Here is a 23,826-nt window from a genome sequence, read left to right as displayed (position 1 = left end):
GAAGACGTGCTTCAGTAAAATGAGAGCATGTGGCCAGAAGGACAAAGACAGGAGATGTCTTGGGAACCCTTTTTTGCATCTGCACCATCTGGAACATGCTTCCCTAACCACTAACTGGCTTACATCACACCCTTCGCATGTGTGCTCAGTAGTGTCCGAGTCTTTCGTGACCCCATGGACTGCAGCCCACCAGGCTCCTCTCTCCACGGGATTCTCCAGGCAAGAACACTGGAGTGGGCTACCATACCCTCCTCCAGGGGATCTTCAGCCCGAGGGATCAAACCCACGTCTCTTGCATCTCCTACATTGGCAGGCAGATTATTGACCACTGCACCACCTTCTCTACCTCCTTGCTAAATCTCAGCTCAATTACCTCCTTCCTCAGGAAAGCCTCTCTTAACTGGAGCCCTCCATACACATTCATATGATGTTCCTAATGTATTTAATTTACATTTTATTAGTGGAGTACATGATTAATGTCTATTTCCTCCACTAGACAACTGTCTGCTTCACAGAAAGCAGAGAATGTAACAATGTGCTCACCACTCTATCCTGCCCACTGAAGGAGCTCAATAAATACATACATGCACAGAGTGGGGGAGTTGTTTCTGGCAGAAAACATCAAATTTTTGTTTACTTTCTCACACACAGACACTCCTTTTGTTTTTAAACAAAAGGAATCATAGTGTGTAACACGTTGCTTTTAATCCAGAGTACCACTATCTGCTAAGCAACTGGGGAACCTCCTGGTTTTCAATCTCTTGGCTCTAGTGGTAAAGAACCTGCCTGCCAGTGCAGGAGAAATAAGAGACATGGGCTCGATCCCGGAGTTGGGAAGATCCCCTGGAGGAGGGCACGCTAACTCACTCCAGTATTCCTGCCTGGAGAATCCCATGGACAGAGGAGTCTGGCGGGCTACGGTCTACAGGGTCTCCAAGAGTCGGACAAGACTGAAGTGACTGCACGATTATCAGTACCTCCTCCTCAAGAAACATTCTCTTTCTCCCACATCTTGCACAGGGCCTAGAGAACTGTGTGGTTTAAGTGCGTGGGAACTGCCCTTTTTCAACCATCCCAAGAGAACCTGAATTTTTAAAAAAAACCACTTAATCCAAATGAATGAAAAACATCTCAAAACACTTCTCATTATTTTACTGTTAAAATGATGTCGATCTTGCCTCCCTCTTGGGTCTCAGTTCCCGGTGGTTCTTCTCAGGAAAAGAAGAGTGGGAACAGGTCTTTTGCTCCTCCTCTAACCAACTCCCCTATGCCCCCTCATACACTGACTCTTTCTGTAGTATCTTCAAGCTGGTCTTTTTACTGCAAGAAAGGTGTCTTGACATCTTTGTAATAAAGGTGGGAATTCATTTCATATAGTGCTTTCTATTATCAGTGTTTCTTTTATCAGTTTGTCAAATCCCGGTTGCAGGTGCCCATCTCCCATCTTCTAAGATCTAATGATTCTATGTATGAGTTTTCAATTCTGCCCCATGGTTCAACAAAACTGTAAACATCGCCCAGGAAGTCTGTAAAATGCCATGGCTTTGGAGTCTGACATACCTGGGTTCTGTGCCCTTTATTAGATGCGAAGTTTGGGACAAGTTATTTGTCCCTTCTGAGACTCGGTTTCCTCATAATAACTGTACCTCATAAAGTTGATTTGCAATCTTAAAAGATGATAAAAGTAAAGCACTTTCCAAAATGCAAGTGTTCAATAAATCAAAATACTGTCGACATCAGATAATGATACTCATAGGTAAAGACAGAACTCAGTTTGGGACAAAAAAATTCCATAGCTGAATCACCACAGGTGCCAACAATAACAAGCAAATATGATAACTCAAAGTTCCTTTCTACTGATCGCCAACAGTGGATAACAAATAGGATATGTAATGAAGGAAAATCAGAATGGAAGGGAGAAAGTGTAAAAAGCACAGAAATAACTCACAACAGTAAGTCAATACCGGAAAAGCAGACTGTTATTTGAAGGACGTTTTCCAAACTGAACCATGATTAATTCATGCACAAGTGATCCTCTCCTTTACCATTTATTCTATTAGGACAACTAACTGCTCCTCGCTCTCCAGGACCTGCCCCCAGCCCATTACCCTCTGCTCCCGCAGCCACCCTCCACCTCACTCTCTGCAGCATCCTATCCACTCCTCTGCAAAAGCCTCAATCAAACGCCATCACCTCCCCACAGCCTTCTCTAACTCTCCCAGACCTTATGAATCTCCTTTCTCCTGAATTCTTTATCACCCCCTCGCCCAGCACTCTGATTGTTTACAGCTCCTTTGCTTGACTGTAAGCGTCCTGGGAGCAAGGCACAGTCTCACTCAAAATTCTCTCCTCCCTCAGAACTCTGCACACTGCCTTGCTCACAGTGACTATTCAGTAGTATCTCTGAAAGGAGAGAGTTAAGTTCTAGACCTTTGGATCAAAAATGAAAAGCATCCCACTTCTGCAGCGGCAAATATAATATTTACAAGAATAATATTAATAATAGAGAGAAGACTGGAGAGAAGTCAAATGTGTGAATAAAAACCCAAGCACATCTTACTACTGAAGTTCCAGATAACCCACCTCTGGTTACTAACATCAGAAAATGTACAGCTCGAGGCGACCGCTGAAAAAGTCAGCCTTAACTCTGCCTCACTGCCCTTGGTCTTTTAAGGATTTGATTAGTTTTTCCACTTTCTGATTCAGCGTTGCCTCGTGCCTCCACTCCACAGCTGGAGCTAAGGCCTGTGATTTGGAAGGGATGATAAATTCATTCGCTGAGGAAATTCACACTGTTTCCTCAGCACAAGTTCTAAAATATTTCGAAGGCCGTAATATTTCACCAGGCCTAGCCATTTGGGTTAAAATTTATTAGTCAAAACAGAAAACTTTCTCATCAGACCCCATATATTCCATTAGGGATGATATATGGTGTCTCCCAATGTCTAATTATTAACTAGAAGTGTAAGTAAATCATTACCAGTATTCGGCTCTGATATGTGAAGACAGAGAGAGAATTAGGCAATTTGACTGCTAAAGAACTTGCTTTTCCTTTCTTTTTCCTATACATAAAAAGAATTTTACAGGGACTAAGTGACTGCATTAAGCCATTCTTCCTAACCTATACCAAAAGGAACAAGGTACCAGAAGTGCTATTGTTTAGAATTTCCAACAGCCCCCATTTCCAGTGTTCTGTCTCTTGGTAAATGGATAGATGTCCTGGTGTGTGCTTGTATATACGTATATTTTTTTCTATCCATAAAATTAACGGTGAGGAGAGGGGTTATACATCCTTTTGGATACCAGATCAATCACTGAATATTTCTGGGCATTAAATGGTATTCTATTGTATAATGACACTATGCTATGTAACATTTGTATTGAAAGAATGAAGAGGAAGTCATTCAGAACTAGAGATTATTTTGCTAAAAAGGCTTTACAAGGAACCAAGAGGGCAGGGCTAACCTATATTCTGTATTATGTCCTCTAAGGATTAAAAGCCCAGAGGAAACAAACCTCAGCCTCTCCTTCCAGGATTCTCCCTTTAGCCTGCAGACTCCAGTAATTCTACCCCCACTCAGATCAATAGCCCATTGATCCTGCCGCCTTTTCAGCATGCCTCCCGTCTCCTCCTCACGTGCTCGCTTCTCTCCATGCTCATGGGCATGTGATGCCACCATCCACCAGGACGGTCACTTCTGGTAAACACCCTCAAGTCTGCTGTGTGCTGTCCCCTTGTCATACAGATCCACGGTCTGTATGCCATACGGTCCCTCGGGGACTGATGTGTCCTGGAATTCAGAGCTTTTGGGATTTGGGGGAAGGTGATGATACAGCTTTTGGGATTTGGGGGAAGGTGATGATACCATAAATGCCCCCAACAAAACCTGGGGCAGCACCCCAAAGTCAAACACATCAACACCTCTGCAGTAAAATACATGAATATCCCCACCTAGTGGGATAAATAAAGCCTTATAGGTTAATACGCAGGCTTCCTAGTAGTTCAGTTGGTAAATAATCTGCCTGCAGTGGGGGAGACCTAGGTTCAATCTCTGGGTTGGGAAGATCCCCTGGAGAAAGCAAAGGCTACCCACTCCAGTATTCTGGCCTGGAGAATTCGATACAGTCTATGGGGTCACAAAGAGTTGGACACAGCTGAATGACTTTCACTTTCATAGGTTAATACGGCTTCAGAACCATTCAGATGTTGCCACCACGATGTTTTGCCAAATTTACAAAAACAAACAAGCACACTACTGTAAGTTTTCAGTGTCAGAATTGCAGGTGAGGGATTTTTTTAGTATCAGAATTGCAGGTGAGGGATTATGTACCTGTATTTCCTTGTTAAATCTCAGTACCTGCATCCATACGGCTGCAATAAGTGGAGAAACAGACAAGATGGACTGAGCTGGTCCCACTCACTTTAAAACCATTTCCACTAACCTTACGCGGATCTCCAGTGCTCCCAATTACACTCTCCTGCTCTGTTCGAGGGGAGAAGGCAATGGCAAGCCACTCCAGTACTCTTGCTTGGAGAATCCCATGGATGGAGGAGCCTGGTAGGCTGCAGTCCATGGGGTCGCTAAGGGTCGAACACGACTGAGCGACTTCACTTTCACTTTTCACTTTCACACATTGGAGAAGGAAATGGCAACCCACTCCAGTGTTCTTGCCTGGAGAATCCCAGGGATGGGGGAGCCTGGTGGGCTTCCATCTATGGGGTCACACAGAGTCGGACACGACTGAAGTGACTCAGCAGCAGCAGCAGCTCTGTTCGAGGACTCTGCCATACCTTCTATTTGCTCAAACCTCCAGCCCCTGCACTCAGGTAAGAACCTCACATACTACCCTCCCCACAGCTCCTTGGGAACAAGAGTGCCCATACTCTGTCCTCACGCCCATATCTACACAAGAGCTGTCCATCAGACCAACCCCTCTCTACCTGTGTACACAGCAGCAGCCATTCTCACCTCCTTCCTGAAACATGCATGATGTCCTCTACTGGATCATTTCCATCAGAAAACAGCATACAGGATCCCTGACTGGGGAACCAAGATCCCACAAGCAGCTAAGCCTGAGGGCTGCAACTACTGAGGCCATGGGCTCTAAAGCCCATGCTCCACGACAAGAAGCCTGTGGACAGCAACGAAGACCCTGCACAGCCTAAAAAATAAACAAATGGATGACAACAAAAGCAACATACAGAGGACATCTACCTGAAAACCAAACAAGAAACCCGCTCCTGCCCCCTGCTGCCCCATTTCTCCCCTTTAGGACAAGCTTTCTCCAGACTGTCTATGCCGTCTCCAACTTTTCTCCCTCCATTCTCTCTTGAACCTGCTTTAGCACTGAAACAAAACAGTTTCTGTGAAGGTCCCAATGGCTTCCACGTTGCTAAACCAAATAGCCAGTTCTCATTCCTTATCTTATTTGATCTATCTGCAACATTCAACACAGTATGTCACTCTTTTCTTTAAGGAAAAAAAAAAAACACACCTTATTCAGATAAATGCACACAAAACACAGCTCACCAATTTAAACTATGATTCGATGGTTTTGTATATTCACTGAGGTATGCGACTATCGTCACAATCAATTTCAGAATATTTTCATCACTGTCAAAAGACAGTTTTTTTTTCATCAGCTACTCCCATTTCACCCCCAAATACTGCCAGCCCTAGGCAACCACCTATCCACTTCCTCACTTCTATAAATTGTGCCTATTCGGAGCATTTAATAAATCATATAAATATGGCCTGTGAATCTTTTGTTTCACTTAACTTACCATAATGTTTTCAAAATATCATCCATGTTGCAAGTTTCAGTACTTCATCCTCTTTATGGTTGAATAATATTTATTGTATGGATATACCATGTTTTGTTTATACATTTATCAGTTGATGGTCACTTGGGTTGTTTCCTTTAAGGCTTTTATGAATAATGCTCAGATATTCATGCACAAGTTTTTGTGTGGACATATGATCTTCATTTCTTTTGGGTATAAACCGAAGAGTAGAACTGCTGGCTCATATGGTAACTCTATGATTGATTTGAGGAACTACCAAACTGTTTTCCATAGAGGCTGCACCAATTTATATTTCTACCCACAGTGTATGAGGCTTCCAAATTCTCCATATTCTCCCCAAACTTGTTATCTGTCTTTTTTGATCATAGCTATCCTAGTGATCAAAGTAGTATTCATTGTGGTTCTGATTTGTATTTTCCTGAAGACTAATAACAGTGAGCATCTTACTGTTTATTTAAATATCTTCTTTGGAGAAATGTTTATTCAGATCATTTGCCATTTTTTTAGCAGGCTATTTGCTTTTAGTGTTGAGTTTAAGAGTTCTTTATATATTCTAGATACCAGTCCTTTATCAGATACACAATTTAAAAATATTTTCTCCCACTCTGTGGGTCTTTCCACTTTTCCGGTAGGACCTTTTGCAGCTCAAAAGTTTTCAATTTCGATGAAGTCCAATGTATCTGTTTTTTACTCTGTTTTGTCACTTGTGCTTTTGTTGTCCTATTTAAGAAACTATTTCCTAACCCAAAGCCATGAAGATTTACTCCTGTTTTTTTCTAAAAGTTTTAGTTTTTTCTCTTGTATATGATCAACTTAGAGTTAATCTTCGTGTAGGAATGAGAGAGGGCTCTAACTTCACTCTTCTGCAAGTGGGTATCCAGTTGTCCTAGCATTATTTGTTGTAAAGACTTCTCACCACTGTCTTGGCACCCCTGTCAAAAATCAATTGACCATAACTGTAAAGGTTTATTTCTGAATTCTCAATTGTGTTCTATTGATCTATTGCCTAACCTTATACCAGTACCACAACATCTTGATTACTACAGCTTTGTAATAAGTTTTGAAATTAGGATCTATGAGTCCTCCAACTTCGATCTTTTTCAAGATTGTTTTGGCTATCCTGGGTCTTTTGTATTTCCATATCAATTTTAGGATCTGCTCATCACTTTCAGCAGAAAGACAGCTGGGATTTTGATAGAGATTGTGCTGAATCTGTATATCAAATGAGGAGTACTGTCATTTTAACAATACTGAAGTCTTCTAAACCATAAATTAGAATTTTTCTAATCCATGAAATGGGATGGCTTTCCATTTATTTAGGTCTTTTTTTTTTAATTTCTTTCGGCAATGTTTATAACTTTCTGCGTACAGGTCTTTGGGGCTTCACAGGTAGCACCAATGGTAAAGAATCTCCTGCCAAGGCAGGAGATGCAAGAGATTCAGGTTCAGTCCCTGGGTGGGGAAGACCCCCTGGAGTAGGAAATGCCAACCTGCTCCAGTGTTCTTGAAAATATTCCATGGACAGAGGAGCCTGGTAGGCTACAGTCCACAGGGTCACAAAGAGTTGGACGTGACTGAGTGCATACACACGCACACACACAACAATATGTCTTTTATCTCCTTGGTTAAATTTATTCTCGGGTATTTTCCTCTTCTGGATGCTATTGTAAATGTAATAGCTTTCTTAACTTTTCAGATTGCTTACTGCTGGTGTATAGAAACACAACCGATTTTTTTGTGTTTATTCTGTATCCTGCAATTCATGATCAAGTAGTTTTCTGGTGGCTTCTTCGGGATTTCTATATATAGGATCATGCCAACTGCAAAGAGATACTTTTACTTCTTCTTTTCCAACTTAGATGCCTTTTATTTCTTTCTGTCTAACTGCCCTTGCTAAAACCTCCAGTACAATGTTGAATATTAGTGACAAGAGCATCCTTGCTTTATTTCTAATCTTTGGGGAAAGTTTACTGTCTTTTACCACTGAATAGGATGTTAGTTATGGGTTTTCATAGATGTTTTTTACTAGGTAAGGAATTCTCTTCTATCCCTATTTGTTGAGTGTTTATCATGAAAGGGTGTCAAACAATTTTCTGCATCTATTGAGATGATCATGTTTTTGGTCCTTATAACATTATTTGATTACATTAATTGATTTTTGATGTTAAAACAATCTTGAATTCCTGGGCTAAATCCCACTTAGTTATGGTATATAATTTTTTTTTTTGCGGGGGGTGGGGGGGCTTTCCTGGTGGCTCAAACAGTAAAGAATCCTCCTACAATGAGGGAGACTCGGGTTCAATCCCTGAGTTGGGAAGATCCCCTGGAGGAGGGCATGGCAACCCACTCCAGTACTCTTGCCTATGTGTTGCTGAAGTGAGTTTGCTAGTAGATTGTTGACTTTTGTATCTCTATTCATTAGAGATATTGGTCGGTAGTTTTCTTTCCCTGTGATATTTTTGCCTGGTTTTGGTATAAGGATGATATTGGATTTCCTCCTTCTTGAATCACCTTGATATGAAACCTGGGAAATCACTCTTCCTTTATTCTCTCTCACCTTTTCCAACACCTCTACTAGATCCTCTTCATCTCCCCAACCTCAAAATGTTGAATGCCCCAGGACGTGGGCTTTGAATCTCTTTTTCTCTCCACTTTCAATCCCTAGGTGATCTCATCCAGTCTCCTGGTATTAAATACAATCTATATGCTGATGGCTCTCCGATTCATCCCTTCAGTTCAGACCTCTCCATGAACTCCAAAATTTTACATAACTACCCCCTCAACAATTCCCTATGAATGCTTCAGTGATATCTTAATATAACCAATTTGGAATAAAAATAATTAAAATCAGCACAGGTCCATGGGGTCAGGGTGGGGCTGCTGCTACTGCTAGGTCACTTCAGTCGTGTCCGACTCTGTGCGACCCCATAGATGGAAGCCCACCAGGCTCCCCCATCCCTGGGATTCTCCAGGCAAGAACACTGGAGTGGGTTGCCATTTCCTTCTCCAGGGTGGGGCAGGGTGGGGCAGGGTGTGGAAATCCAGTGTTCTGAGTTCCAGATTTCTTCTCCAAACTAGCTTCCCTCACTGTTTGTCCCCAGTTCAGTAAATAGCAATTTCATCCATCCAACTGCTCAGACCAAAATCCCTAAAGTCATCCTGGATCCCTCTCTTCCCACACTCCACACACAATCCACCAGCCAAACCCGTCAGTTCAACTTTCAGCATAAATTCAGTCCAGCCACTTGTCAGCACTCCCTCTAAAACATCTCAGTCCCAGCTACTACCATCTCTTACCTGGACTATCATGACAGCCTCCTGTTTCTTGTTTGCCACCCTGCCTCCTTAGAATTTATTCTCAACACATCAGAGTGATGCTTCAAAATTATTAGTCCAATCATGTGACTCCTCTGTTCAAAACTCTCCAGTGGCTTACTAGTGAAAGCCAAAGCTTTAGGGTGGCCTACAAGCTCCTTCAGGACCTGGCCCCCCATTATGGCTCTCCTATCCCACTCTTTCTTACCTACCCCACCCTGGGGGTACAGGCCTCCCTATTTCCTAGAACACGCTAGCCGCGGCAGGGCCTTGACACCTTTGCACTCACCATTCCCTTTCCCCCCAAAACTTTCATGGTCTGGTGTGCACTGCCCTCAGGGCTCTGCTCAAGTATCACTGAATCTCCTGACCACCCTACCTGAAAACAGTAACCATCCCATCCCTGTCTTAGGCCCCTTCATCCATACCCGTTTTACTGTTTTCCACTGCAGTATCATCCTGTTTCTAAGACAGAATGAATGTTTCTAAGATAGAGGGCAGGCCTTTGCTTTGTTTCAGCCCCTCACAGAGCTCCAACAGACCTTTCTGTGATGATGTGTGTGTGTGCTCAGTCCTGTCTGACTCTTTGTGACCCCACAGACTGCAGCCTGTCAGGATCCTCTGTACGTGGGGTTTCCCAGGCAAGAATACTGGAGTGGGTTGGCATTTCCTTCTCCTGGGGCACTTTCTGACCCAGGGATTGAACCCAAGTCTCTTGTATTGGCAGGTGGATTCTTTACCACTGAGCCACTTGGGAAGCCTCTGTGATGATGTAAATGTTCGATATTTGCATTGTCCAGTACAATAACCCCTAGCGGCTACAGCTCTCAATATGTTACTAGCATGACTGACAGACTGAATTTTCAACTTTATTTTAATTAATTAGCTACAACTGAAATTTAAACAGCTAAGGTACAGTGGCTGCGCTTTGCTGGAGCAGCTGTGAAGAGCTATCCCACATCCAAGGTTAAGAGAAACCCAAATAAGAAGGTAGGTATTGTGAGGGAAAATCAGAGGACAGACACACTGAAATCATAATCACAGGAAACTAGTCGATCTGATCACATGGACCACAGCCAAATGTGGTCCACTGGAGAAGGGAACAGCAAACCACTTCAGTATACTTGCCTTGAGAACCCCATGAACAGTATCAAAGGGCAAAATGATAGGATACTGAATGAGGAATTCCCCAGGTCGGTAGGTGCCCAGTATGCTACGGGAGATCAGTGGAGAAATAACTCTAGAAGGAATGAAGGGATGGAGCCAAAGCAAAACCAATACCCGATATGACTGGTGATAGAAGCAAGGTCCGATGCTGTAAAGAGCAATATTGCATTCATGTTAGGTCCATGAATCAAGGCAAATTGGAAGTGGTCAAACAGAAGATGGCAAGAGTGAACATCGACACTCTATGAATCAGTGAATTAAAATGGACTGGAATGGGTGAATTTAACTCAGATGACCATTATATTTACTACTGTGGGCAGGAAGCCCTTAGAAGAAATGGAGTAGCCATCATGGTCAACAAAAGAGTCCGAAATGCAATACTTGGATGCAATCTTAAAAACGACAGAATGATTTCTGTTCGTTTCCAAGGCAAACCATTCAATATTGCAGTAATCCAGGCCTATTCCCCAACCAGTAACGCTGAAGAAGCCGAAGTTGAACGGGTCTATGAAGACCTACAAGACCTTTTAGAACTAACACCCAAAAAAGATGTCCTTTTCATTATAGGGGACTGGAATGCAAAAGTAGGAAGTCAAGAAACACCTGGAATAACAGACAAATTTGGCCCTGGAGCACGGAATGAAGCAGGGCAAAGGCTAATAGAGTTTTGCCAAGAGAATGCACTGGTCATAGCAAACACCCTCTTCCAACAACACAAGAGAAGACTCTACACATGGACATCACCACCAGATGGTCAACACCGAAATCAGACTGATTATATTCTTTGCAGCCAAAGATGGAGACACTCTATACAGTCAGCAAAAACAAGACCAGGAGATGACTGTGGCTCAGATCATGAACTCCTTATTGCCAAATTCAGACTGAAATTGAAGAAAGTAGGGAAAACCACTAGACCATTCAGATATGACCTAAATCAAATCCCTTATGATTATACAGTGGAAGTGAGAAATAGATTTAAGGGACTAGATCTGATAGATAGAGTGCCTGATGAACTCTGGACGGAGGTTCGTGACACTGTACAGGAGACAGGGACCAAGACCATCCCCGTGGAAAGAAATGCAAAAAAGCAAAATGGCTGTCTGAGGAGGCCTTACAAATAGCTGTGAAAAGAAGAAAACTGAAAAGCAAAGGAGAAAAGGAAAGATATAAGCATCTGAATGCAGAGTTCCAAAGAATAGCAAGGAGAGATAAGAAAGCCTTCCTCAGCAATCAATGCAAAGAAATAGAGGAAAACAACAGAATAGGAAAGACTAGAGATCTCTTCAAGAAAATTAGAGATTCCAAGGGAACATTTCATGCAAAGATGGGCTCGATAAAGGACAGGAATGGTATGGACCTAACAGAAGCAGAAGAGATTAAGAAGAGGTGGCAAGAATACACAGAAGAACTGTACAATAAAGATCTTCACGACCCAGATAATCACGGTGGCGTGATCACTGACCTGGAGCCAGACATCTTGGAATGTGAAGTCAAGTGGGCCTTAAAAAGCATCACTACGAACAAAGCTAGTGGAGGTGATGGAATTCCAGTTGAGCTATTTCAAATCTTGAAAGATGATGCTGTGAAAGTGCTGCACTCAATATGCCAGCAAACTTGGAAAACTCAGCAGTGGCCACAGGATTGGAAAAGGTCAGTCTTCATTCCAATCCCAAAGAAAGGCAATGCCAAAGAATGCTCAAACTACTGCACAGTTGCACTCATCTCACACGCTAGTAAAGTCATGCTCAAAATTCTCCAAGTCAGGCTTCAGCAATATGTGAACCGTGAACTCCCAGATGTTCAAGCAGGTTTTAGAAAAGGCAGAGGCACCAGAGATCAAATTGCCAACATCCGCTGGATCATGGAGAAAGCAAGAGAGTTCCAGAAAAACATCTCTTTCTGCTTCATTGACTATGCCAAATCCTTTGACTGTGTGGATCACAATAAACTGTGGAACATTCTGAAAGAGATGGGAATACCAGACCACCTGACCTGCCTCTTGAGAAACCTGTATGCAGGTCAGGAAGCAACAGTTAGAACTGGACATGGAACAACAGACTGGTTCCAAATAGGAAAAGGAGTACGTCAAGGCTGTATAGTGTCACCTTGCTTATTTAACTTATATGCAGAGTACATCATGAGGAACGCTGGGCTGGAAGAAGCACAAGCTAGAATCAAGATTGCCGGGAGAAATATCGATAACCTCAGATATGCAGATGACACCACCCTTATGGCAGAAAGTGAAGAGGAACTCAAAAGCCTCTTGATGAAAGTGAAAGAGGAGAGTGAAAAGGTTGGCTTGAAGCTCAACATTCAGAAAACAATGATCCTGGCATCTGGTCCCATCAGTTCATGGGAAATAGATGGGAAAACAGTGGAGACAGTGTCAGACTTTATTTTGGGGGGCTCCAAAATCACTGCGGATGCTAACTGCAGCCATGAAATTAAAAGACGCTTACTCCTTGGAAGGAAAGCTATGACCAACCTAGATAGTATATTAAAAAGCAGAGACATTACTTTGACAACCAAGGTCCATCTAGTCAAGGCTATGGTTTTTCCAGTGGTCATGTATGGATGTGAGAGTTGGACTGTGAAGAAAGCTGATCGCCGAGGAATTGATGCTTTTGAACTGTGGTGCTGGAGAAGACTCTTGAGTCCCTTGGACTGCAAGGAGATCCAACCAGTCCATTCTAAAGGAGATTAATCCTGGGTGTTCATTGGAAGGATTGATGCTGAAACTGAAACTCCCATACTTTGGCCACCTCATGCGATGAGTTGACTCACTGGAAAAGACTCTGATGCTGGGAAGGATTGGGGGCGGGAGGAGAAGGGGACGACAGAGAATGAGATGGCTGGATGGCATCACCGACTCGATGGACATGAGTCTGAGTGAACTCCGGGAGTTGGTGATGGACAGGGAGGCCTGGCGTGCTGTGATTCATGGGGTTGCAAAGAGTCGGACACGACTGAGCGACTGAACTGAACTGAACTGATGTGGCCAGTGGCTACTGCATCAAATAGCACAGCCTAGAACAAGTTACTCGATAAATATGTAGTTGATACTCACATATTTGCTGAATCAATTAATGGAAGGAAGAAAGAAATCTGAAGACCTTCTCAACTTTTTATTACAGAAAAATTAAAAAAAAATACACAGAGGTAGGATACAGCAAAATGAACCTTTAAATACCCATCACCAACCTGAATGCTCTCCCCTCCACCCCCGCCTCACCCCCGGCCGGGAGCAGGAAGGTTTTATTATTACTTGCTGTAAGCAAGGGGAAGATCAGAGATCTTTCCCAAAGCAGTATCTCCCTGAAGGTTCCTCTAATCTGAAATAAGTTTCAGTGGATATCAAATTCGCAATGTTGGCTTCTAAAAATCACTAAATTCTTGGAAAATAGTGTATTTATAATATTATTCAGAGTTAATATCTAACACCATGTCTCAGGGTCTTTTATGAGTTACTGAGACATGACTTAGGAATTAGGAGTCTGTTGAGAGAAAAACCTGTGTGCCAACAAGTATGTGAGGCACATTTGTGATAAGACAGCACTACGGAACTATTTGGTTTTGTTTTGTTTAAACATTATTTATTTATTTGGCTGTGCCAGGTCTTAGCTATGGCATGAAGGATTTTTAGTTGCACAATGTGAAGTCTTAGTTCCGCATGTAGGATCTAGTTCTCTGACCAGGGATCAAACCCAGGCCCCCTGCATTGGGAGCTCAGTCTGAGCTACATGTATATTTTCGTATGAAGGACCTGATTGCTCTAATGCACCATCTATCTTCTTCATTTAAATTTTATTAAAGTCATACTCTGAAAGAGGAGCTATATGACTGCAAAATTGAGAACTTTGCTCTTGTTAGGACTCCCCCTGGTGGCTCAGACCTTAAAGAATCCATCTGCAATGCAGGAGACCCAGGTTCGATCCCTGGGTTGGGAAGATTCCCCTGGAGAAGGGAATGGCTACCCACTCTTGTATTCTTGCCTGCAGAATTCCATGGACAGAGGAACCTGGCGGGCTACAGTCCATGGGGTTGTAAAGAGTCAGACATGACTGAGTGACTAACACTTTCACTTTTGCTCTCATTAGATGACACAAATTCCTCAGGCAGGGGTTTGTCTTATCAGTCTTTGTAAAACTAGCATCTGGTATAGCAATTAGTGAATGAAGCACATAACGGCATGAAAGTGACACATGTGAACTGTCACAGTACATCTTCAATTTCCTAAACAGTTATGAATCTGAAAAGAAAACACTCAAATGGACTTTTAAGTATGTCAGGTCAAAAGGCAGCATAGTATGCTAGAAAAGTCAGGGACTTCGCTGGTGGTCAAGAATCTGCCTGCCAATTCAAGGGACACAGGTTCAATCCCTGGTCGGGGAAGATCGCACATACCTCAGAGTAACTAAACCCATGCGCCACAACTACTGAGCCTGCATGCTGCAACTACTAAAGCCCCCACACCTAGATCCTGCGGACCCACAACTAGAGAAGCCACTGCAATGGGAAGCCCATGCACCGCAACCAGGACCCAGGACAGCTATATATAAGTAAATAAATATATAAGAAGATCAAATGTGGACCAAGAACACCTGGATTTCAGTGTCTAAAGATGTGACGATCCTACCCTAGTCCCCTAGGCTCTAGTACAAAGTCAGTTTGGAATGGACAATTTTCAGAGACACTGTCTAACTTCAGGGCAATTAGGTTCTATGCTAGATCTACAAATAATTTTTAAAGCTGTTTATTAACTTCCCCTTTTATGCCAAGTCACTGTCCCTATAATTTAAAGGAAAGCTTTAAGGAGCTACATAGACTGAATGTAACTTAAAAACAAGACGACACCAGGCCCAGTTTGGTGAACAGGTAGTGCGCCCCTTTCTAAAGTGCCAAACTCCTCACTGGAGCCCACTCAAACACTGCTGGACTCCTGTGTCTAACTGACACTCAACCAGCTGACACTGGGTTTAACATTATATTAGTATAGAAAAGGCAATTTGGCCACATATTTGCCTAGTAAATAACCACAGGACCACTCGCATTTGAAAAGTTTCTTTGATGGTTCTGGGCCAAGTCTTCTTTCTTTCCTAGCTGGCTCCATCAAATGGAGCCTGTTTTAGGCTTTGTTCTGAGGTTTTACCTTTGTCTACATGAAGCAGTAGAACCAAAGTCATGCTCCGGTGTTTTTTTAAAGCAAGAGAACTGAAAGAAATGAAGGCCAGTCGTGTGTGCCTTCCCTTGATGCTGCTGTTTGATCAAATTTCTCGACCTTGCATTTAAAATGTGGCTTTTGTGTGTGCAGGCTCCATAATAGCAAGCCCACGCTAGCTATCAAATGCCGATATTGATACTATCTTTGGGACTAAACACTGACAGACAGACAATGGCAACACAGAAACTAGAATGCATCTCAAATAAAATTCTTGCACAGATTCAAAACAAAATCTTGTAATTATTAAAACTGGGGTTTAATTAGACACTGATACTGGTTTCTTAAGAAACCTAACTGATTAACTCTCTGCTCTAACTTCAGCCATAATTTCAATTTTCAAAATTATGCACTTCATATATACACCCTCTCTAAAGTCACCAAGAAGATATACATGTAATAAATTTTATCAAACTTTTAAGAAACACTATCCACATCTCAAATAGCTGCAACATCTCAAAGTCAAACTAAAAATGAAATACTGCTCTGAACAGAATGGATCTGTTTTCCAGCAACAAATTAAAAGGAGTAGGTTCAAATCAAACTTTAAAGCATATTCTCAGCCATCAACCGAACCACTGGAAAGACACACGCCAACAAGAACACTGTATAGCTGTTAACCATAGGAATGGCCTCACACATCCCTTATTCACACTACGATCTAAATGCATACAATTAAAGCCACCCCATCAGCCATCTATATTAATCACCCACCAATTTAATTAAAGTAAACCACCCTGTCAGAAAGCTTGCCTCTTCTCTATTTCTTAACATTATTGACTTTTAATAGTTCACCGAATTAGTAATTACTTGTTTATGACATTACCAAATGTCTTAGACACAAATGTCCAGCATGTGGCAGGGTCAGCTATAGACATGTCCTGATGGCAGATGAAAGGAGAAATTTAACCCATCAAAGTGGTCGTCAAAAGAACAGAACCTATTATGCCTTTCTCCAGACGCTCTTGGTTAAATTCAAAGTGACAGGACAAACCAGATCAAAACTAAACAGAGTTAGAAGCAACATACAAAATCCTAATGAACCCTCAGAAATCCAGGTATCGACCTGTCAGTATCTAAGCTCAATTAGTCCTTTCAGAGCAAAATACCTCACGAGGTGACATGACAAGAAACTAGTTTGAGGTCTCGGCTATGAAAAGAACAAACCCAGTCACTTGCCGGGGCGCCACCCCACCAAGCCCGCGCTCCAGAGACCACACGCCACAGCTGAAGCCTGCACACTCAGAGCCTGTGCTCCGCACCAGAAGCCACCGCGAGGAGCCCACACACCGCAACTAGAGAGCAGCTCCTGCTCGCTGCAACTAGAGGAAACCTGTAGGCAGCAATTATTAACTAAAAAAAAAATTTTTTTTTAATGCTTTAAAAAAACCCAGTCACTTTACAGTTACTTTATAGCTTATTGCTAAGGCAGTCATAGCTCAACCTGAAGATCTCAGGAGGATGAAATGAAGACATGAGTCAAGTACCTGTCTATTCAGTCCAGGAGCTGGCCCGTTACTAGTGTTCAGTAAACATTAGTCCTTCCTCCGTTCTTTGAGAACTCATCAGGCCTATCGAGTCAAAAATCAACTTTAAATGGCAATATAGACAACATACCTTAAAAGCATACTTAATGTAAAAAAAAAAAAGTAGCAAACGGGATCATGAAAATGAACAACAGACACTGAAAACATGGCTCTTCCTTCATGGTCATCTGCAACCTTCATATTTTGTGAAATAATCTCTAGGAATGAACTCTAACAACAACTGAGCCAGGTACGAGCTGATCCCCTCAGCGAGTGAGAACTCAGCAACGTTTGAAGCCTGTGAACAGTTTCCCTCCTAAAATTGTCCCTGCTGGGCACACTCTGGGCTTTCAGCAACTCTAAACAAACCAGGAACACAACTAGAAGGTTAATTTTTTTCATTAGAATTGTTAAGAAACCAGGAGTTCAATAAATCATTTGCCTTCAAAGGGAAAAAAAATTTACTTTCTAACACAACATAATGTTTCTTCTGGTTCTAAGAAAATGAAGCTCAGTTATTTACAAAATGAAAAGCGTAATACTAAAGTCTTCCTGTGGCTCACAAATGAAGTATTTAAGAAACAAAGGTATGGGAAGAACAGGGCTTGGCCTAAAAAATCTTGGATCAAGTACTAGTATGTGACTTTCAGGAAGTTACTTAATGACTCATTATTGTGAGGTTCTTTTCAGCTCAAAAAAAGTACCATTACAGTATCTGATACTCTCCAGTTCTCTCCCCACTCCGTATGTATTTGCTTATACACATACACATATACACACTCTCATGTACCTTTATTAAATAACACAGACATATTTAAGTTGTAGTGATTTAAGGCCCATTATGAAACAAAGAGAGTGACTGTGTCTGTGTTGCATGTTCTGACCCTGAACACCATTCTCAGTGGTGAGGGCATTTACACAGCCTCGAGATACATGACTTAACCAAGTAAGCCTTTAAACCCTTACAACGAAACATTAAAATTCAATGTGGCTATAATCTCTTCCTTACAAAACATGACCCAAAGAGTCTGGCTTCAAGTATGGTTAAAAAAATAAAAAGGCGAAACGTTATTATATTCACCACCAAGCTCTTCCAAACAACCCACCGCATCAAAAAACACAAATGAAAACTCACAGGCCCATTGTAATACATTGTACCACTTCTGAATGCAACACTTAGCTCAGGCTTACTACCCTGACAAATAAAGGAAAGCACTTTATGAAGCCAATTTAATTGGGAGGTGACAGAAAACATACAGCCATTTTCTTTAGCCTTATCACTGAATTGGCTTCAGCTCCCATCTCTGGTAAATCCCACTCAACAGAAGAAATTAACCAGGTCAGCAGAACAGGTGCTACGTTGTGTCTGTCAAGGGCCTGGCATCACCACAATTACTTGCACACAATGAAGCGGTAATCTTTACAGATCATCTCTCCCAAGAAGCATACTGGGGGAGGGGGAGGAAAACTGAAGGGAGGCGGGGGGGGGGGGCGGAGGGGAAGTGGGGGGTAGTGCGAGGAAGAAGAGGAATAGGAGGCAAAGAGAAAAGGCAAGAAAAGAAAATGAATGTGCAGCTGCCTGGCGGCTCAGCAGATGTCGACTGTGATGTACGAGGCTGGGATAAGCTGTCGTAGCCTGCTGCCAAAGAGTGGTAAGTGATTAAAGCCTGCACACTTCTAAGCACCATATTTAGAATCTGCGGGGTTTCAAGCCTTGCACCCATTCCTTGCTGTGCTGCCAGATGTTGGCAACTGGTCCAGTTCCTACTGACTGTGCGTGGATGGCAGCAGTTGGTGCGGCAGCAAAGCAATCTGGAATGCTTCCGGAGATGCTGTACATTAACAAGTGTCACCCATCATTCACCTTTACAGAAGGCTGAAACAACTCCAATTTGCTGCCACTTCCCTCTTGGGAAACAGCCAAGATAAAGTTGTGCCTGGCAGCCCCATTTGTTTCACTCAGGTGTTTCAGCTGCCTCGCTGACCTCTATTAGTTTAAGTTTTAATTTAGATTAACCCCAGCACCCCAATTAACCAGCAAGGGGAAAAGCGAAGATGTGACTAGTCATAACTGAAATCAGAATTTATCGAAGTTAAAATTATTAATTGGGATGAAGGGCCAATCAAGTAATGCTATTTCTTCTTAAGCAGACCTCCAGGCCAAAAAAAAAAAATCTTTCAGACTCAGGATTGCCAGTGGAAGCAGCTTCCCCCAGTAATTTCAGTTTATTTCATTAGGCCTATTTAATTTATGATGCACTTTCTATCGAACAATGTACATTTCAATTAATGAAGACTGGAACATTTTGGATTGTCTCCCATGATCTCACACACTCACACAGCATTAGTATCCCATGTCGGGTACTCTCTTGGACATTCTAGAGCAAAATAGAGTTCCCCACTCTTCTGACAAATGGACATAATAGAAAAAAAGGAAAAAAGAATCAAGACCTCTGACTGGGAACACCTGGGGCCACACACCAATCCTCTTGCCTCCACCCTCTCATCATTACTTTTAAGACGCACAGCAATAATTTTAATGGAACATCAGAGTGAACAGCAAGATTAATTTTAAAAAATCTCTCTCTTTTAGGGCAAAATCAGAGGTTTCCGCAATACAGAATCACTTTTTTCCACTTTCTTCACAGTATAGATTTCCTCAGTTCCTTCCTTCGTACTTCCATATACTACATAGGACAGTCATTACAGCTACACCTCCAACAAGCATGCGAAAAGTCTTCCATAAAAGTTAACAAAGATCACTGTGACAAATAATGACTCAACCAAAACTGAACAGCATCCCTGACTCTCCAGGGCTAGAGAGAGGACAGCCTACAGCATGTTTCATTAAGATGTATGACTGATAAGAGAGACCCAGAATTAGAGGAAATTATTTCTTTAGAATAGCCCAGATGTTTAGCCTACCTTGATGGTACAACCATCGTCAGAATGATCAGCACGACAGCAGATGACAGGGGCAGGGCAAGAACAGGGGGAATGACTGGGAGGAGACACTGAGAACTGGACTAGATTTCAATCTCTAGCAATTCCTTCTGTCTTCAAAGCACTACACTATTATTATAATCAACAGCAGCAGACAACCTCAATATGTACTTAACTGATTTGAACATGCACACACACAAGAAAGTTTTAAGAGAAGAGACGCAATTCAAGAATTCTGGGATCCTGGTCTTTCAACTCCATGTCCTTACCTACTAGTAACAGGACAAGAAACCAAACAAAAAAATAAATCCTCCAGGAACATCATCAAAAGTGGCTGAGAGAGAATAAATCACCTGATGCAAAGACACTAAAACTGTTCTACAATAACTTATACTCTGTAACAACTAACAAAGAAGCTGTAGCTATTTTCATTTCAGAAGGAAAAATATAAAAGCAAAGTAACACATCTAGGACTACACAGCAAGTCGATTCTGAGCCCATGTTCAGAAACCCTGACTCTGTCCTTCCCAAGTAAGATAGCTACCTTTAGGTCAGAGAATTCTATCAAGTGTCTTAAAATGCTAAAGCCTGATTTATAACAAAAGAAAAGTGTAAAAATCATACCTGGTGATAAAAGTCATCATCATCAAAGATTTCTTCATCCAAGTCCTTCAGGTGGGCATTGGCAGGGGCCTCAGGAAGGATCTCCTACATCAATGAGAAGGAAAGAGTGAATCCCAATGAGGTTACCAAAGTAATGCAGTAACTATAAAAAATGTGTAGAACAGTAAAAGCACTATCTTCCTTAAGATATAAAGAGCTCTTACAATTAAAGAACAAAAATAATGCCATTGAAAAATGGGCAAAACATTAATAGGCACTTGACGGAAAAAACACAAATACTCAATGGTTATATGAAAATATATTTAATCTCATTCTAATACATGCAAATTGAGATGAAAAAACATCATTTTTCACCTCTAAAACAGGCAATCCTCAGTAATGGAAAATACAGTAGCTTTTTTGAGGCAATTTTACATCTATCAGAATTTAAAATGCATATTCTCCTTAATATTTCCACTTCTAGAAGTATATCCACATGTTCATATAAAAACAAAAATATATAAATGCTCAGGAATGTTTCTTATAGCACTGTTTCTAAAACTGGAGAAAACATAAATATCCACTGTTCAAATAAATTATAGTACACATCCATACAATGGAATACTCTAGCCATTAGAAAAAATGAGGTAGATCTCTATGTAACAGCCTGGAAAAATATCTAGAATAATTTAGAAAACTGTGAGATTTTATATATAATTTATATATTTATACACATTTATATATATATCCATCCCATTTAGTTAAAAAAAAATAGACAATTATTTTTGGTTTTTTGGCCATGCTGTGCAGGCTTTGTGGGATCTTAGTTCCCCAACCAGGGATTGAACCCATGCCCACTGCATTGGGAGCATGGGGTCTTAACCACTGGGCCAACAGGAAAGTTCCAAAAACCGTATTTTTATGAACGCATATGTGTTATATACATGTGTGTGTGTCTGTGTGTGTCTGTGTAGAAAATACCTAAAAGTTTGTTACAACTACGAACATTCGTTAAACCTAAGAAGTGGAATTTTCAGACTAGGGGAATTTTACTTTTCATTTAAAATTCTTCTGAAGTTAAGCATATATTTCTATTATAAATAAAAGAGTTTCCTTTAGACAGAAGAATCTGCCTATTCCAATTCTGGATCCTTTCCTGGAGCACATAAACATGCAAAGGAAAGTCTAAAGTACATACTCAACTCAATATTAGCGCTTCTAAAGAAGAAGCTTTAAAACTGAATTTTAAAAACTGAATTACAAATGCTTCCACAACAGATTCATATCAAACTCAAAATTAAGAGAAGGCTAGCCACAAGTTAATAATTGCTTTATTCATTATTATTTTTTGTTTAGGAGAAAGAGGGGCTTTATTTCTTTGCCAGGCAAAGGGGTAACACAGTAGGCTAGCACCTCAAGAACTGTGCCCCAATGGCTTCATTTTTAAAAACTTTCCCCTCCCACGTCATCTCAGTTTCTCAAACAAAGCAGTGCTTTTTTCTCCCCCCTTTCTTTATTTCTTATACCCCAAGGAATACCTACAAGGAGGTGAGCAGATCGTCCAGTTAATTAGCCTCCTTTAGAAACTGCTCCCATAATCACCATGCATCAGAGTCCTTACCGGCTGCCCTGGCAGACTCTCCGGTACAGGCTGGACTGCTGGCTCAGGTTTGCCAAGAACTCGGTAGACAGAACGCTTGGTCTGTGTCCTTCGAAGTAATCTTTCTTTGTCCATCAGAATATGATCGATCTGAGTCAAGATTGAGCGTTCAAAGGCACCAAAACCCTGCAACAATATCAACCAGTGTCAGATAATGCGCAAAGTCTCTGCAGAAGCAAGTGACATTGGTTTCTCTATCTTTCTGCGTCAGCAGAGAAACAGACAATCCTCTTTCCAGGAGGGACTTTCGGTTAAAGGCTGAGTGTGTGAATGGCTGTGATTATTCTCAGAAAAAAATTAAAAATTAGTCTTAAGCAGGTCACATTACTTTCCTATATCCAGAGATTAATTTCTGCTCCTTTAATATTAATTGTGGTAAAATCCATTTCTTTAAGGTATTTTGTTTTTCCAACACTTAAAAGGCCACCATTTCTAGACTTAAAACACTCCTCACTAATAAAGTTGAAAACCCATGCCTGAATGGTATAAACCTCAGTGGTAGGAGTTCAGTAAATTTTTCCACAGAAATGACGGATGACTACCACATCAAGGCATCATCCATATAAGAGAGCTGTAGCTCCAATTTCTCACAGCCGCTTCAGGTTGCCACGACCTCACACACACACACACACACACGCCCACGCTTGCCTTCCCACACACATACACACACACACGCCCACGCTTGCCTTCACACACACACACAGGCCCACGCTTGCCTTCATACACACACACACACACGCCCACGCTTGCCTTCATACACACACACACACGCCCACGCTTGCCTTCATACACACACACACGCCCACGCTTGCCTTCATACACACACACACATGCCCACGCTTGCCTTCATACACACAAACACACACACACACAGAGACACACACACACACGCTTGCCTTCCCCAGTTTTCCAGAAGCCAGCTTGGTCTTATCGTGCCACTTCTGGAGCGTGCGGTTCCTGTAGACGGTGAAGTCCGCGAAGCGCTTGGCCATGAAGCTGGGGTAGTCCTCCGTCTCCAGCTTTCTCTTTGCCGGGCCCCTCCTCTGTGGCTTCTTTTCCTCTACGAGCTTTTCATCGTCACTGGAAATCTCCTCTTCACTGGAAAACCCAGTAAAAGTCCAATGTAAATAAACATTACCTGGGTAAAACCTAGGCCCACATGCAGTCAGGAGTATTCCCTGGTGGCCCAGTGGCTAAGACTGTGCTCCCAAAGCAGGGGCCCAGGTTCGACACCTGGTCAGGGAACTTGATACCACGTGTGGCAACTAAAGATCCCACACAGCCAAACAAATAAATATTTTTTTTAAAAAAACAATATGGCTTTTTTGTTATTGTTGGAAGAGAGCATTCATGCGGTCAAACAAAAACTTCTGTACTTTATCAAATAAATATAAAAATGGGTGGTTTCAAAAACATTTTTAAAAGAGAACCATAAAAGTAAATGAGGTTGTTAAAAACATTATTAGAAATGCACATGAACCAGGCCTATACTGTTATATGAGGGTCTTTAAAAATTAAACACATAATCATACTTTTATGACCTTAATCCCCAAATCAGTAAGGGAAATATGTCTCTCTGTAACCAATT

The 23,826-nt window shown here is 41.8% G+C and overlaps 1 protein-coding gene across 2 annotated transcripts in view; it reads right to left on the bottom strand.

Moving 5' to 3' along the window:
• The window catches only part of AATF (apoptosis antagonizing transcription factor), a 116,904-nt gene that overhangs the window by 48,296 nt on the left and 44,782 nt on the right, over positions 1 to 23,826 (bottom strand). For both annotated transcript variants that reach the window (XM_055400463.2, XM_088828655.1), the window contains exons 6-8: positions 23,135 to 23,336; positions 22,200 to 22,364; positions 20,600 to 20,683 (exon numbers count right to left, since the gene is read on the bottom strand). In XM_055400463.2, coding sequence (XP_055256438.2) covers positions 20,600 to 20,683; positions 22,200 to 22,364; positions 23,135 to 23,336 — 451 coding nt within the window. The remainder of the gene's footprint in view (positions 1 to 20,599; positions 20,684 to 22,199; positions 22,365 to 23,134; positions 23,337 to 23,826) is intronic.

The sequence above is a fragment of the Moschus berezovskii genome, chromosome 20 (assembly GCF_049115385.1).
Source record: "Moschus berezovskii isolate FMDL1 chromosome 20, NW_MosBer_1.0, whole genome shotgun sequence".
Lineage (NCBI taxonomy): Eukaryota > Metazoa > Chordata > Mammalia > Artiodactyla > Moschidae > Moschus > Moschus berezovskii.
Note: the sequence above shows the minus strand (reverse complement) of the source record. Positions and strands in the feature narration are given on the sequence as shown.